Source organism: Chrysochloris asiatica, unplaced genomic scaffold (genome assembly GCF_000296735.1).
Source record: "Chrysochloris asiatica unplaced genomic scaffold, ChrAsi1.0 scaffold00057, whole genome shotgun sequence".
Taxonomy (NCBI): domain Eukaryota; kingdom Metazoa; phylum Chordata; class Mammalia; order Afrosoricida; family Chrysochloridae; genus Chrysochloris; species Chrysochloris asiatica.
In genome coordinates this window covers 5,190,898-5,206,835 of record NW_006408575.1, presented here as the reverse complement: position 1 = coordinate 5,206,835, position 15,938 = coordinate 5,190,898, and the positions used below count along the sequence as shown (strand labels likewise).

Here is a 15,938-nt window from a genome sequence, read left to right as displayed (position 1 = left end):
AGCCAGGGTGCAGGGAAAGACTGGGAAGCTTGGTTCTATGTAGGAATGGGAAGAACCGACGGAGGATTCTCTGCCTGAAGCATCCTAGCACACAGAAGTCATCCTGGGCTGGCCCAGAGGGCAGCACCCAGGGGGAATGACTTCCTCTCCTTCCATTTTCTGCAGGTTGACTTTACTTTACACCTGTCCAGCCAAGAAGGCCCACCGCCTAGAGTGACCTTTCCTGGCTCGTCTGAAGCTACCATGCAGTCAGGTTATCAAAGCTGTAGCAGCACATGAAAGAGGTCCAAATGGTCATGGGGCATCCCAAATTAGCCCCCAGATGCCCCAAGCTAGAGTCAGTTTCTTTCCTCACCACGTCCTCTGGGCCAGATGCCTTAAAGTGACAGGGTGCTTTTAGCTAAGGGCTGGATAGAACCACAGTTCTGCGGCCCAAGTTGCCAATCTCAGAACTCACCAGGACAGCTCTGTCTCTAGCAGCTCCCTGAGCACACACAAGTCTGACCCCCTCCTAGAGCACACACCTTCTTACTGGTAACAGCTCTCAGGTTTGCTCTGGGAAGGCTGCCAGGCAAACAGCTGAGTTGCTGGGTCCTGGCTTGCCACCAAGAGATACCATTAAGTCCACTGTGATAACATCTGAGCCAGAGGTCTATTCACTCCAACTAGAGTGGTAAGTACTCTTTAGTGACCGAACCAGAGAGGCTGGGGGTGAAATGTGTCATTCTCCCAAGGAAGAACAAGTCACTGATGATCAAGCCTTTCTAACTTAATCAACTACTGGGTAGGTTAAGAGTTGGTGCACATGAGAGAGTTCACTTTTTCTGCTCTGTCACCTAGAGGCCAGCTCTATTGGCTTTGGATAAGAAGATGAAGCAGTAGCTAAGGCCACTTGGGCAGATCACATCCCTTACAAGCCTGGTGGAGCACAAAGACAAAAAAGCAGAACCCTGATGAATTTATTTCTCTCCATGAGCCAACTTCCAGGGAGAATTGTATCACTAGGTAAGAAAGAACCTGGAGATATTAGGGTCTGAGGCAAGGCCACAAGGCCACACACAGCTGAAGAGTGCATGAATGCCCTTCTGAAATGCTTCTCACACCAAGCGGGAAGAAGAGACAGCTCAAAGCAAGGCACCTTCTTCTGCCTTTTCTGAATTTGTTCCCAAATCTGAACGGTGACACTGAGGTGAGCCACCCCAAATCCATTTCTGAGGCTCATGGAGGCCTGTGGGGGCGGAGTGAGAGGTGGGCAGGCATCACAATTAGTGTTTCAAACGCAGGGAACAAGTGTCCCAGTCAAGTGTTTCCTTCTAGGCCCTGCGGCGCCCAGGTGTAGCCCCAGCTGGACTGGCTGCAGACAATCACCGCGTGTAGTGTCAGGCCAGTGGCTGCCCACGCTAGGAACTCAACTTCACACTGTGCACACTGACCTCAGCTGCTCGTCCAGGGCAATAGAGGGGGTGCCCTGCCACCAGGCCAGCAATGGAACTCGGCTATCCCTTTATCTTGTCAAGGGTGCAGGCTGCTAACAGGCCAGAACAAACCACAAAGATTTTCTAAGCTTCCTGTGGCAGACAGAAACACATCCAGTCTGGCTACCCTGTCCATTCACCTAGTGTATCTGCAAATACTTCCTGAGTCCTTTGATAGCTTCTCAGGCTTTGATACTTGCCAGGTTGTGAAAACCCATGCCTCCTCACAGAGATACACCATTGAGATTAGTCCTGATTTGAATCTACTAGGTACCCAGCCACGAGTACACAAAATCTAAAAAGCAGAGATTTCCTAGAGTAATGGTCTTTTTAGTAGGAGCTGCTGAGTAAAAGATTATTGAGGAAGAAACAATGCATCATAACCCCAGACCGGGAGATAAGAGTCTAAAAACACAGAGCTCATTTAAAAGAAAATATAAATATTCTCCAGTTAGGCAGCACTTCATATCTTTTTAAGAGCTAAAGCAGCTAAGAATACAACAGTATTGTGACCCACACTGAGGGACTCTGAGAAGAGAAAGTGCTGCCCTAGGGGGTCACATCAAGCCATAGAGAGTTCAGATGAAAAACTCCAGCATTGGGGGCGCTGGTTTGAAACTAGTTGGTAGGCCTAACCACTCCCTGGAGAGTGAACTGGGAAAAGAATATTGAGGTAAAAAATTTGGGAGAGAGCTAAGGAAGGGTTAGACCTTTCTTAGGTGAAGAAGACGGGGCGGTCCCACGTATAGAATCTAAGCCTGACTACCAAGGAAGGGAGAAAACATGAGGTGTGGGCATATGTTTCTTAAAGTGAGCAGTGTGCGACTGGAATGATTTGGGGGATGTGGTCAGAAGGGAGGAGGCACGATGAGGGAAAGAGCTGAGACGTTCTGGGCTAAAACAAGTAGAAAGAACAGTGGTACCTCCCGTGATCAGCTCCTCACTCCTCCTCCACACCCTCAGCCTATGTGGCCCAGCATACCAGGTACCAGGTTGAGGGTTCCCAGACAGTAACCCTGCCTTTCCCCAGAGCCTGGCGTTTACCTGAGGCTCTGAGGACAGGCACTGGGGGGACACACAAAGGTGGGGGTGGCCAGTGCAGACGCTGTACCAAGATCCTATATAAAGGCACTGGTGGAGTTGATGACAATGGAATCGTTTGGCTGGATCAGCTCGTGGATGGCCTGGTAGGTCCCCACCACAAAGCCCATGAAGCCCAGGATGCTAATGAGGGCATCCTTGACGATGGTTAGGGGGCTCATGCCCTCTGAGTAGTAGGTGGTGATCTCCAGGAGGGGCGGGATGATGAGGGCCAGGGCGCTGCTGCTCACGGAGCCCACCAGGGAGATGACCAGGTCCAGGCGGGGGATGAGGATGGCCAAGACGCCTGCAGGGAGAGAGGACAGGTTTGTTGAGCAAATCTGCATTTGTGCACCCTATAGAAAAGAGAGCTCTCTAAAATTCGATACATGATGGCACCAGCTCACACTTGTAAGGCAAATTAGCAGGAAGAAGTTTTCTGTGACTAACCAGGGGAGTTAGGTATTCGTGGTTGTTTACCCTGAGATGTACCGCAATCACTTGGCTAGCAATCTAGTATACAATCAGTCCTGCTCTCCTCCTGCTTTGTCAGAGGAAATCAGAAAGTAGTTTCAAAGCCTGATAACAACATGGCAGACGCATATGGAGCCTTAGATCTGCCTCCGCCACCTGTTTTCATGCTAGCACAATCTCTTCATCTTTCCTTTTTCTACTAATCAATTGTAATGATAATTGTGTTCTAGAAATTTTTGGAAAGTTAACCAAAAGTATACAACCCCCCTCACCCCACCAACACGTTGGCTTTTAAATTATTCCATGAGAAAACATGGCTTTTAACTTATTCCATGAGAAAACAGTCTATTCTAGTCCTTCTTGTTGTTAAGTGCCGTCGAGTTGGTTCCAACCCATAGCGACCCTGCATAGGGTTTCTGAGGAGCCGCTGGTGAGCTTGAACTGCCGACCTTGCAGTTCAAAAGACTTTGTAGTTCAGTACATTAACCTACAATGTCACACCAGGGCTCCTTAGCTACTTCTAATTCAGAGTTTGTAGACTGATGACAAAATGGCATCTTTATTATGGATAATCTAATGCTGAACAAGAACTGATCTGCTGTGTGACCTGGGCTAAGAAACTCGCCCTCTCTGGGTTCCATGTCAGCCTCAGTGATGGTGCAGGGATGGAGCATCAGTTGGACACTGAGGCAGTCATTCTGGGAAATGAGTGCTGGAGAGGCAGCTCCACCACATCCCAGACTCCATTCCATGACTGACGCATAGAGATGCACAAATGAGCAAACTCACACAAAGCGTTCAGAGGACCAGGAATGTAACAGGTGCTTCATAAACGTTAGCTCCCATCACCAGCAGTTCTTGCGCTGTAACAAGGGGCCCAAGGCAAACCCCTCACCACGTAGTCACTAGACAAACCCTGAAATCTCATGCAGCTCTGCCACATCATGAAGCCAGGCTGCTCCAGTAGAGGCACAGAGGGAGGATGAGATCCCCTTGGGTAGTTTCTAGTCCCCCAGGTTTGGGGCTGTTAAACAGAGTGTGTGTCTACCAGGTAATGGCCACCACAGATGCTCAGCCCAGCTCATTAGAGGAAATCATTTTTTATCACAGGAAATGAGCACTGCAGAAAACCTGCTGGCCCCTCCCTGCCCTGCAAGTTGGCCATCTTCCCCATTAAGGGGGAGGACACATGGGCACTTTGCAGTTGGGCTTAAGTGCAGAGACATGTTCCATTCTGAGTTAAGTGGAAACAACAACAGAAGCTTGTTGGATCAGAAGCTTTATTCAAAGCAGACCGAGATCTTCCACTTCCCATCATGAAAATTTAACAGCAATCTAAAGCTGAGCCTTGTGGCTAATTCAAAGGATAACCATGGTGAGTGTGGGTAAAACAGATTTCCTTAGTGAAACTTCAAAAAGAGGCAAACTTTTCTCTTACAGCCAGGACCACAGGGCTGCAAAAGAAGCATCTCTTCCAATCTAGAAGAGCCAAATACTACAACTGCACCCTAAAATAAGCGGGGAGTGGAGAAAGGCAAGGCAGGGAAGCAGCAAGAAAAATACACCTCCCACTAATCCAGTGGGAAGAGGCGAAGAGGCCCAACCAATGAGTATAAACAGCCCTGGGTTAATGTGCCAGACTGCAAAGCCATTTGAACTGCAAGGTCGGCGGTTCAAGCTCACCAGCTGCTCCTTGGAAACCCTATGTTGTGCTGTTGTTGTGCCATGGAGTTGTTCTGACTCATAGCGACCCTGTACAGGGTTTCCGAGGCTACAAATCTTTACGGGAGCAGAACGCCTCATCTTTCTCCGGCGGAGCAGCTGGTAGTTTCAAACTGCTGACCTTTAGGTTCACAGCCCAATTCGTAACCACTATGCTACCAGAGTTCTTTTGGAAACCCTATTCAAGGTCGCTATAGGTTGGAATCAACTCCACAGCACTTAACAACAACAAGGGTCTAAAGGCAGGGCTGTTTTGCCACAATGCAAATAGCTTTAAATCTAGAAGCAGGAGTCAACTACTTTTCTTCATGAGATATGGAGGCAGCAAAGACACTTCTAGAACTAAACGCCTATATAGTCTGTGCATTCAAGTCCCCTAGAAAGAGAAAATCAAGAGGTAAAGATTTCAGGAAACAGACATCTAGGCATACCTTCTCCCAGCATTCCCTATGTTCCCCCATCCCCCAAAGCCCCAGCAGGAAAAGGAAGTCAGGTATTCCCAAAAAGCAGTTACAGAGGCTCTGCAGAGGCTTAGCTGTGGTAATCAAGAGAGCTCTAAGGTTATTACAACACACTATCCCTTTGGGTGAAGAGACACTAAAAAATACCATCTTGTAACAACTGTGAAGTAACAGGAGGTAAACGGTCATGTTCAGAGGAAATCTGGAGCCTGTGGTTTTGGACCAGCAACAGAAGGAGTTGAATTATGCAGCGAGAAACACAAATCAATTAAAAGAACAAACATACATTTACAGAAATACTTGGAAATTGATAGCTCCTGTGTCCGGAAGCTCTTTCTACTGTTTCATTATGATGGATGCTGGTAAACACTAAAAAAAAAAAAATCTCACTTTCATCGATTTGATTCTGATTCAGAGACACCCTATAGGGCAGAGTAGAACTGCTCCCAGAAGGTTTCCAAAATGGTAAATCTTCTCAGAAGCAGACAGCCATATCTTTCTCCCACAGAGCAGCTGGTTGGTTTGAACTGCCAACCTTTTGGTTAGCAGTCAGGCACTATGCCACCAGAGATGCTGGTAAAGACCCCCCTCCCCCCCATATTACTCTTCAGCATCTATAAGTCTGCCTTTAAAATTAGCAGTAGTTTAAGACTAGATCATTTCATTTAGGATATTGTTAAAGTACCACCATGTCGGTTCAGACTTATAGCGACCCGTATAGGATTTACAAGGAGCAGCTATTGGGTTTGAACCACCAGCCATGTGGTTAGCAGTCCAGTGTTTATCCTTTCAGTGCCCTACCAGGAGTTCTTCATTTAGGTAGAAGCCCTGGTGTGGCGCTGTGGGTTAATGCACCAGACTGCAAAGCCATTTGAACTGCAAGGTTAGCGGTTCAAGCTCACCAGCTGTTCCTTGGAAACCCTATACAGGGTTGCTATGGGCACTTAACAACAACAACAACAACATAACTAAATAAGGTTGGCAGTTTGAACCCACCCAGCAATGCCACAAAACAAAGGTCTGGAGATCTGCTGCCGTAAAGAACACAGCCAATAAACATCACTACTTAACACTTGGATCAAAGATTTTATAGCAGAATCTTGATCAAAAGGGGGAAAATACAGAACAGAATGTTTACCTGTCACAGACTACAGCAGCAATGGGCTCAAATGTAGCAATAATTGTGAGGATAGCATAGGACTGGACAGTGTTTCATTCTGTTATGCATAGGGTTGCTAGAAGTCAGAACTGACTCAATGGCACCTAACAACAACAGGTTTTCTGGACCCATGGAAGTTGGATGATTCTTGAAACTACTGCCCTGTAATAATCTTTAAACCAAAAATATACCCTGAAGTCTTCTTAAAACCAAACAACAGATTAACTTTGGTGTTGTTATGTGCTGTTTAGTTTAACCAGTAAAAAAATTGTCTGCCTTGAGTAATCACTCATTCAAGAACTATCTTTCTGGAACCAAACTACCAATAACTTGAAAGATTAGATAGGAACCTTATGGGGCCAGTTATGGAAATGGGTTTGGTTTTGGGTACAACAAAGTAATACAAAAGCAAGGGAAACAATTTACATGTCTAACACTAAAGAAGTAGTTTAGTAAATATGTTGGTGTTGTTTGCCGTGGAGTTGGTTCCGACTCATAGCGACCCTGTACAGGGTTTCCGAGGCTGTGAATCTTTACAGGAGTAGAAAGCCTCCTCTTTCTCCCACGGTACAGCTGGTAGTTTCGAACTGCCTACCTAGTGGTTTGAAGCCCGATTCGTAACCACTACGCTACCAGAGCTCCTTTTAGTAAATATGACCCAGCAATAAAATGGAATATCATGTCGCTGTGCAAATATTTATGAAAGGTAAGTATATTCATAATATAATATTAAATAACGTGCAAAAGACAAAGTTATGTGTATTATATAGTGGCAACTATTTTTTAAATGTACCATCAAGAATTCAGACATAGAACGTAAAATGAAAAACTATTTACATTTTGTTAAACCAATGGGTTACAGGCCATTGCTTCTTTAAATCTCAAATGTGTTTTTTTTTTTTTAATGTTTTATTGTGAATTATATGATAGTTTACATGGGAGAACTTTAGTTTTACATTCATTCCATCGTATATCATCTCATTGCCATGGTTCCAAATCCCCTCCATGCATCCTCAACCATCCAAAGGGTATATCCCAGAAACCCGCCCCCTACACTTCCCCCTTCTCCCCCCAGTTTTCGGCCCACAGTCCCTTTCCCTCTCTGGGTCCAAAGTCCCCAGTCGCTTCATCATTCCACGTAATCATCTCTGTCTCTATCTCAGGCATCTCTGTTTCTCTGGGTAGGGTCCCGCTCTCGGCTCTTCTCTGTTGATGGTCCCAGAGGCCTCCGCTCCTATCCTGGAGAATTAATCACTCCCTTCCTTGTTACAAAACTTCTACCTTTGCATTTCCAACCCTCATAGTCCATCCTGATAAGCATTATTCACTACAGTATCACGAGTTACCCATCTGTATCTCCTTTCATCAGCTCCGCCCAGACTGATTGAATAGTAACTTTCTTTTTTTCCCCACACTTTCTTTTTCAGAGCAATATTTTTGTATACATCTAAAATCAGACTCAAAGTAACTTCATAGAATTAGAGAATTAAGGAACTGAGAGAAGCTTTGGGGACCAGATACCGTTCATATTTCAGAGATGAAGTAACTGAGGCCCAGGGAGGATTGTTAGGGGGGCCCACTGATACACAACTAGGACTTGAAGCTGCACTTCTGCATTGTAGTTGCCAAGACTGGGATGTGTGAAAGGCCAAAGGGTGTTGAGAAGTCACTTGGCTTAAACCGGAAGCTTCATGCTCTCTAAAGCAGGGGTGAAGAACCTTTTCTCTGCTAAAACTGATAACATCATTTGTGGGCCATACAAAATTATCAACTTAAAAATTAGTCTGCTATATTGGGTCAAGCATTTAATTAACTCACCCCTATGTGATGGCTGGAGTCCTGGTGTGGCGCTGCGGGTTAATGTGCTGGACTGCAAAGTCAGTTTGAACCACAAGGTTGGCAGTTTAAGCTCACCAGCTGCTCCTCAGAAACCCTATACATGGTCGCTATGGGTCAGAACTGACTCGAAGGCACTAAACAACAACAATGTGATGGCTGGAACTATTTTTGCCTTGGCAAGGCCAGACCAAATGATTTTTCAGGTCTGGTAGCGTAGTGGTTACGAATCGGGCTGCGAGCCACAAGGTCAGCAGTTCGAAACTACCAGCACTTCTGCGGGAGAAAGATGAGGCAGTCTGCTCCCATAAAGATTTACAGCCTCGGAAACCCTGTACAGGGTCGCTGTGAGTCGGAACTGACTCCACAGCACATAACAACAACAACAACATACAGCCCATGGGCCGGACGTTCCCCATCCCTGCAACCTAGCTGATTGGAACGTTTTGTACCTATGTGTTCCAAGAGGGGCAGGCTTCTTAACTGCTATAGTTTCATGTTTTCACATTTGTAATAAGTTGAAATTCTTATTGTTGCATGTTCTAAGATTCTTCTATCTAAAAATCCCAAACCAAAGCAGTAGCCATTAAGTCAACTCTGACTCACGGCTATCCAATGTCTGTCAGGATAGACATGTACTTTTGACTCATGGCTGATTTTTCAGAAGTAGATAACCAGGTTTTTCTTTCAAGGTGCCTCTAGGTGGGCTCAAACTGCCAAATTTTCTGGAAGTAAGGTGCCTTCCCTGGCAAATACTACAGAGAATTGGTGGGGATCATTAAAGATTAGTGCCTCAAAGAATTCAAAGAAACAATTCATCCTATACCTCATGACTCCCCCAGATGGGGTCAGCTCCTTCCAGCCTGTCCTTCTACATAAGCTCTGGACATAAGGGAATCTGCATTTCTAAAAATGTGAGCCATAAGTAAACACTGTCCCATGTGAAATCTGAATTCTATGAAATGCGCACTCTCTCTTCTCCTACTTTCCAACAAGCCAAAATGAAGCATCAAGAGACAGATACTAGTCATGGTCATCTTTGGGGGTAGGAGTGAGTGGCAGTGAAAAAGCTGAATTCTAAGTGGAATAAAAAGAGGCTGGACCAAATCTTCCTGCTTCTTAGTGATGGACAGTGAGATGGAGAGATGGTATAGACAAGGGAACTCCAGAAACAGCAATGGCGTGAACTGCAGTTACAATTCATGGGCATAATGGATGCCAATCATTTACCTCAAAGCTCTACAATCCTATACCAATCAGTCTTGTGCCAAGAGATCTGAAGGAACTGAGAGATAAAACATCAAAAAGAACTGAAACAAATACATTAATACTGAATGCCACAATTACTTCAAAGTCTCCAGGAATGGTTAAGAGAAGCCAGACTGCTCAAAGATGAAGGCACTGGCTTCTTGAATAGGACGATGATGCAATGCTAAGTCACATCAGATCACAGGAGAAGGGAATAAACGCTGAATGCTCTCAAAGATCAAAAGCAGCTCCTGAAACTTCAAGAGGCATCTAAGGATAACACAAGGTCTATGAATCAGAGACTGATGCTTCCTGCAGGGTGTAACAGAGAGACACCTGGCAGAAAGCAAGACATATGCTACCTGGATACGAAGCCAGGCTTGAGGAGAAAGTGGGGCAGAGGGAGGGAATCAGGCCTCGCATCACTGCCCCAGCCCTACGGGGCAGGAGAAGAGACTACCGTGTGGTCAGCTAAACAACATTTTACCTAGACAGACCTACATTATCTGGAAGAACCACTGTGAGAAAAATGAATTATGTAAATCACTCCTCCGTTTCTTCCAATGCCTTTTGTATTCAACAACGGGGTTCCTGAGCTAACATATAAACACTGTGCAGCGAGAAGCAGTCTCCGTAACCTAACTCATACATGTAGGAAACATACATATCTGAATCAATCACCCAGAGTGGCCGGCAAAGGACAAGATTAAATTGAGTCCAGACATACTATTTTGCCAGAAAAGCACGGTTATGTCCTGCTCCCTCCTTCCCAGCCAACCTGGAGCCACAGCTTGCCTGGGCACTGGGCTCATCTAGGAGAGGGCCTCAAGTTTTGCCAGATAAACACTCCAAAGTAGAAGTCAGATTCATAGCTGGTCAATTTGAGCTGTCTATCCTCTTTACAAGAAAGCCCCAGGCAGGTGCTGCCCAGGATCATATCAGAAGGCTGTGGAAGGAAGGCCTTTACTTTCCGGATCCAGTGAGTGCTTTGCACACAGAGGTCCAGGACACTGGGCTCCCATCCACTATCCCTGAAGTAAAATGAGGAGAAAAAGTGTCAGTGGCTTGGGGAGATTTGTTCTGGGATGAGCCAGAGTCCACTACTCACTCTTTGGGCAGGTGGGTGAAGGATAGGGTGACCATTTCTAATTTTCCAGACTCTGAGCAAAGGACAGACAACAGTCACACCTCTTATTCCACTCCAGCCCAATTAAAAAATCAGAGCACCCTATCTTTATTCCAAAGACAGAAGTTCAGACTCAATTAAAAAAAAATTTTTTTTTTTAAATTTCCAGGGAAGTCTCCATAAAGTAAACAAAAAGGTCTCCAAAGAACAAACAAACAAAAAAAGAGAGAGAGATTTATAATTCAAGCATTTCAGTTTAGAAAGCTGCAATCTAGAAATTTAAAACCAGATTATTATACATCAGTATATTCAGAGGTTCTCTATTTTACCAACCCACAGAAGTTGGGATTTTTTTTCTTTCTTTTTTTAAATTGAGGCCAGTCTTTTCAACCAAAAGCAAAACAGGGTGGCATCCACCTGTCTTACTGTCTTAACTCACAGCCCTTGGGTTGGAGTTGGGATAAAACACGAAGTCATAAATCAAACACTTGGATTAAGCCACAGAAACTTTCCAAAATACACACTTAGTAAAGGCAACATAAAAAATTCTAGAACAGTAACAGGCTAAAAATAACATCTAAGGAATGGACTGTCACACTGGAACCACAATTATTTGACAAAATAAACACACCTGCACTTATATTCATTTAAGGATATGGGTTTAAATAGCTTTCTCTTAGACTTACGTTATATATAGGACAGCTATTGTACATATTTACTCTGAATTCTCACCATCTCCACAGTAGTTTCTATTATTCTATCAACTCCGGCCCTTTTCCTTTAGAATATAAAACAGTATTTTTGTTAAGCTGACTCAGGCTCATGGTGACCCCACGTGAGAGTAGAATTAGGCTCCATAGGGCTCTATGGCTGTTCTCTGGAAATAGATTGCTAGGAATAAAGACACCTATGTTGTCGTTAAGTGTCATGCAGTCGGTTCCGACCCATTATGGTGGTGGTGGTGGTGTGCCATGGAGCCGGTTCTGACTCATGGCGACCCAGAATAGGGTTTCCGAGGCTATAAATCTTTACAGGAGCAGAGAGCCTCATCTTTCTCCCGTGGAACACCTGATAGTTTCCAACTGCTGACCCTGAGGTTAGCAGCCTGACTTGTAACCACTACGCTACCAGAGGTCCGGCCCATAGTGACGCTTTATAGGGTTTCCAAAGGGAGGCTGATGAGTTTGAACCACCAATTTTGTGGTTCAAACCGATCTTGTGATCCAGGGCTTTATCCCACAGCATCACACCAGGAATCTGGGTGGACACAAGTCTAACTGCTAACCACCCAGGGACTCCCTTTTGCTGTTGTTGTTAAGTGCTGCCGACTCTGTTCTGACAAGGAGTGGCTGGTGAGTTTGAACCACCGACCTTGTGCTCACCAGTCCAGTGCTTACCCTACAGCGCCACACCAGTGCTCTCAAACAACTAAGTCCACTGCTGTCAAGAGAATTCTGACTCATCGCAACCCAGAACAGAGGATAACTGCCCCATAGGGTTTCCAAGGCTGAAAATATTTACTGAAGTGGACTGCCGTATTGTTCTCCTGAGGAGCGACTGATGAGTTGACATGCAGGTCTTCTGGGTATCAGCGCTCTTTAAGCAATGCGCCACCAGGATTCCACCTCCTTTAGAGCACAGATATAATTAATTCACTTAAGATGCTTTCTTCCATCCGGCTCTACCTTAGCTCAAACAGAGACAACAGACCAAGCTGTCTGCTCATATAGTACATATGTCTCTCTCCCTCATGAAACCCAAGGGACTGGGTGTCCTTTGGGAAAAACAAGCAAGGCAATCATCTTGTCTGTACTCACATGTCAGGCAGACCAGGACCGTGCGGACGAACAGATCTACCACTAACCCACAGTGTTCTGGAACTCGAGACACAAAGAAGGGGATGATGATCTCTGCAGGTACGTAGAACTGGAGGGCGTAGGTAAAGAAGATGCCAATGGAGTACAGCAACTTCACCGATTGGTACAACCTGCGGAGACAGCCAGACACTCTCAAGAGTCTGCAAGCTGGTCCCGTTGGAATGTGGCGAGACATCAGGAATATATCCTGAGGACACACATGTGCACACAACCTACATTCAAAACCCTTCACTACACCAATAAGTACGAAAGGCTGAAAACAGCTTAAGTGCTAATTATCTGTTACCATCTCTTAAGTACAAGAGACAAGTCTAACTTGCTGATATAGAACTGCCTCCATGATACACTGGTAAGTGAACAAAATGAAGGAGCAGTACAGTGTCTACAGTGTGCAGCAATTTGCCTGTAAAAGGAAAACAGGGTGAAAACAACCCCATCCCATACACCATTCTGTTACACACATGGACCATCTCCAGAAGGAAACACAAGGAACTGCTACCATGGTTGTCTCTGATGTGAAAAGTTGTAGAACTGGGAAAGGACGGAAGCTTAATTTTCTGTCTACCCTCTGAATCACTCGAATCTTCACATATTGCCTTTCAAGAATTAAAATGGAAATGCAACAAGCCTATTTATATGCATCTTTCTCATCCAAGTCAGGAGTCAGATGGTGACTACACAGGAGAAGCATCCATCTTTTCATCCCACTACCTTTCTATCAGTGCTTCATGGGCAGCTTCCCAGTGAGGCCACTGACTCGCCATGGGATATTCCTACTATCACCCCATGCAGAGTAGAAAAAACGTCTATGGTCAGTAAGGACTTAAAGATTCTATTTGACCATTAAAAGGAAAGGCGACTCTGTTCCTCAGTACAGCCCCATCTCAAACAAGATCCTCATGAATTAAACAGAGAGAAACATTTGTCCTCTATGGCTGGAAATCCACATAACTGTAGCAGTTACAGTTTATATATAATGTGCATTCTGCTTCTCTGTTGTTGAACTTAGTAATAAATAACTAGATGACCTTAATGCTGCAAGTAGAAGACCAGTTTTACCAGTTGCCATGGAGTCGATTCCGACTCGTGGTAAGCCCTTGGGTGTTAGAGTAGAACTGTGCTCCATAGAGTCACCAATGGCTGGTGTCAAGGAAGTAGATTGCCAGGTCTTTCTTCCAAGGCTTCTTGGTAGATTCAAACCTCCAGCTGAGCACATTAACTGTACCATTCAGGGACTCCATAACCAGAACACCCTGGCTTAGTTTGGTAAAAAGGTTATACTTGCTCCAGCACTAGATAATAAAAGCTCTTTGGAGAAACCAGCTGGCGATTCTATAATTGGACTCAGAGCATATCCAAAACACTCTGTTGTGCTGGGAAGTTGGAGTCAGGACAGCCATCTGCAGGGACAACCAAATAAATCGCACCCTAACGGCGGCAGAATGATTGCAGCAGCTGTTTAGGTGTCAGTGGAAAGAAGACAGATGCTCAGCCACGACTTCAGAATATGTGGGCTGCTTCTATAGCTCCCGATTCATTTATTTTCTGGGGAACGGCGACAGTTACACTGAGCTACTGTCTGACTGTCTCTCTTGAAAAGCAAGAGCACTTTGAAATTTAAAAATAGGCACCAGCGAGAAAGAGAAGGCACGACTTTTTCTGAAAACCATGACCCATTTCGGGCTCCCGTTTGGCTGGCCATGCAGTCAACGTAGTCCCTAAACCCTTGTACTAAATGTTGACATATTACATAAATATTTTTTCTCTATTTCTTCACTCTGTCTTCACATAATATCTCACTGATCAGAGCTCCAAAAACCACTGCAGACAGGTTACCCAGGCTGCACTGAAAGCTGGTTCTGACCCTCAGGGTACTCAGCTAGGGTGTCAGTGTCTGCTAACAGCTGCACTCCACAATGAAATAGTAATCTTCAAAGGAACACTGTGCTGCCTTAGGACACACTATGTGACAGTCATGTTTTTAGGAAATATTTCAGTCTGTCTGTGTTTCCCTGCAATGCAGGAACCAACAGTTCCCGACTGAGAGTGAGGCACAAAAGGCTCCCCCAACCCCATCCATCCCAAGATGCTCTCTCCTTTTAAATCAGGTCTGGTCACCTAAGATACAGCAGATGCTGGGAACCAAGTACAGATCTTCCCTTCTCCTTCCCACCTATTTGGACTAGTTTAAGGTTCATGGATTGGAAACTGGCCCTTTCAGAGTCAGGATTTCTAGGGTGAAATGGCTTATTACTTAGCTACAACCAAACAATTCAGTATTAGACCCCAGGGTAATTACTGCATTTACACAGAGAATCAAGTTCAAGGCCACATTCTACTGATCCCTGCACCTGTTAAGGCACTGCAACGCTCTTTCTCCCAGGTATCATTTGGTTTTCAGAAAAATACTGGGGTGGGGGGAGGCAAGAAATGATTATACCTGGTTCCCAGATGACAGAAGGAAGGCAGTAAAAGGCTAAGTGATCACTCCAAGGTCACGCAGAATGTGGCAAAACCAGATCTGAAACCCAGCTTTCTAAACAAAGAAACCTATGACCCATATACCCCAGCTGCCTCCTGGTAACATTGGCTCCATTCTAAAATGCTTCATAGTCTCATGATTTGGTCCTCTTTTTCATTCAGAAATCATAGCCAGGGTAAGTACGGTGTGATTGACAATGTGCTAGATGCTGGGATACTAGGTGAACATGGTTGTTCCTGCCCTCATAAGGCTTACAGTTTAGTGAGGTCACAACATAAGTAAGCAGATAATGACAACACAGTGGAGAATGGGCATAGTACAGGGTTCTATGTTGTTGGTAAGTGCTGTTGAGTTGGTTCCGACTCATTAAAACCCCATATAGGATTTCCAAGGAGCTGCTGGTGGATTTGAACTGCCTACCTTGTGGTTCACAGTCCAATGCTGATCCTATAGTGCCATGCCAAGAGCCCACAGTATGCTATGGGAGCACAAAAAAAGAAGCATCTAACCTGGACTGGAAGTTAAGGGACGGAGTGTCAAGAGCAAGTTTCTCTAAAAGGGTAAACGGAGTGAAGCTCTTCTAGCTAAGCAGGATAGGTGGAGATGGGGCTAGAGCAGGAAATGTCTTTCAAGTAGCCACGTTAAAGATTATGTCTTTAGAAGCAAAGGGAAGTTTTCAAGGGGTTTTAACAGGGGCGTTCATGATGGGATCAAGGGCCACAAGATGAACAGAGGTTGGGAAAAAGTCAGCCACAGGCAGAGAGCAGCCAGCAGGTGGACAGGTAAATACTAGTGAGGGCTGGTGGGGGCTGGGGGTGATTGCAGCAGTGAACAAGAGTGAAGGGGCTGGGGGAAAGAAAGAGTCCCCAGTGAATAGCTATCATCTTGTCTAGATGGGTCTGGTGAAAGGAGATGGGGCTAAGATTCGCAAGATTCAACAGTGAATAACTGTTAACATGACTAATCGCGACTGTCACACTTGTAAAGGTAGAAGTTTT

At 45.2% G+C, this 15,938-nt stretch overlaps 1 protein-coding gene across 1 annotated transcript in view; it reads right to left on the bottom strand.

Annotated features, from left to right (window-relative positions):
- Nucleotides 1-2,444: 2,444 nt before the first annotated feature.
- The window catches only part of SLC36A1 (solute carrier family 36 (proton/amino acid symporter), member 1), a 62,459-nt gene continuing 48,965 nt past the window's right edge, over nt 2,445-15,938 (bottom strand). The window contains exons 10-11 of the mRNA XM_006863896.1: nt 12,399-12,568; nt 2,445-2,862 (exon numbers count right to left, since the gene is read on the bottom strand). Coding sequence (XP_006863958.1) covers nt 2,594-2,862; nt 12,399-12,568 — 439 coding nt within the window. The 3' untranslated portion in view covers nt 2,445-2,593. The remainder of the gene's footprint in view (nt 2,863-12,398; nt 12,569-15,938) is intronic.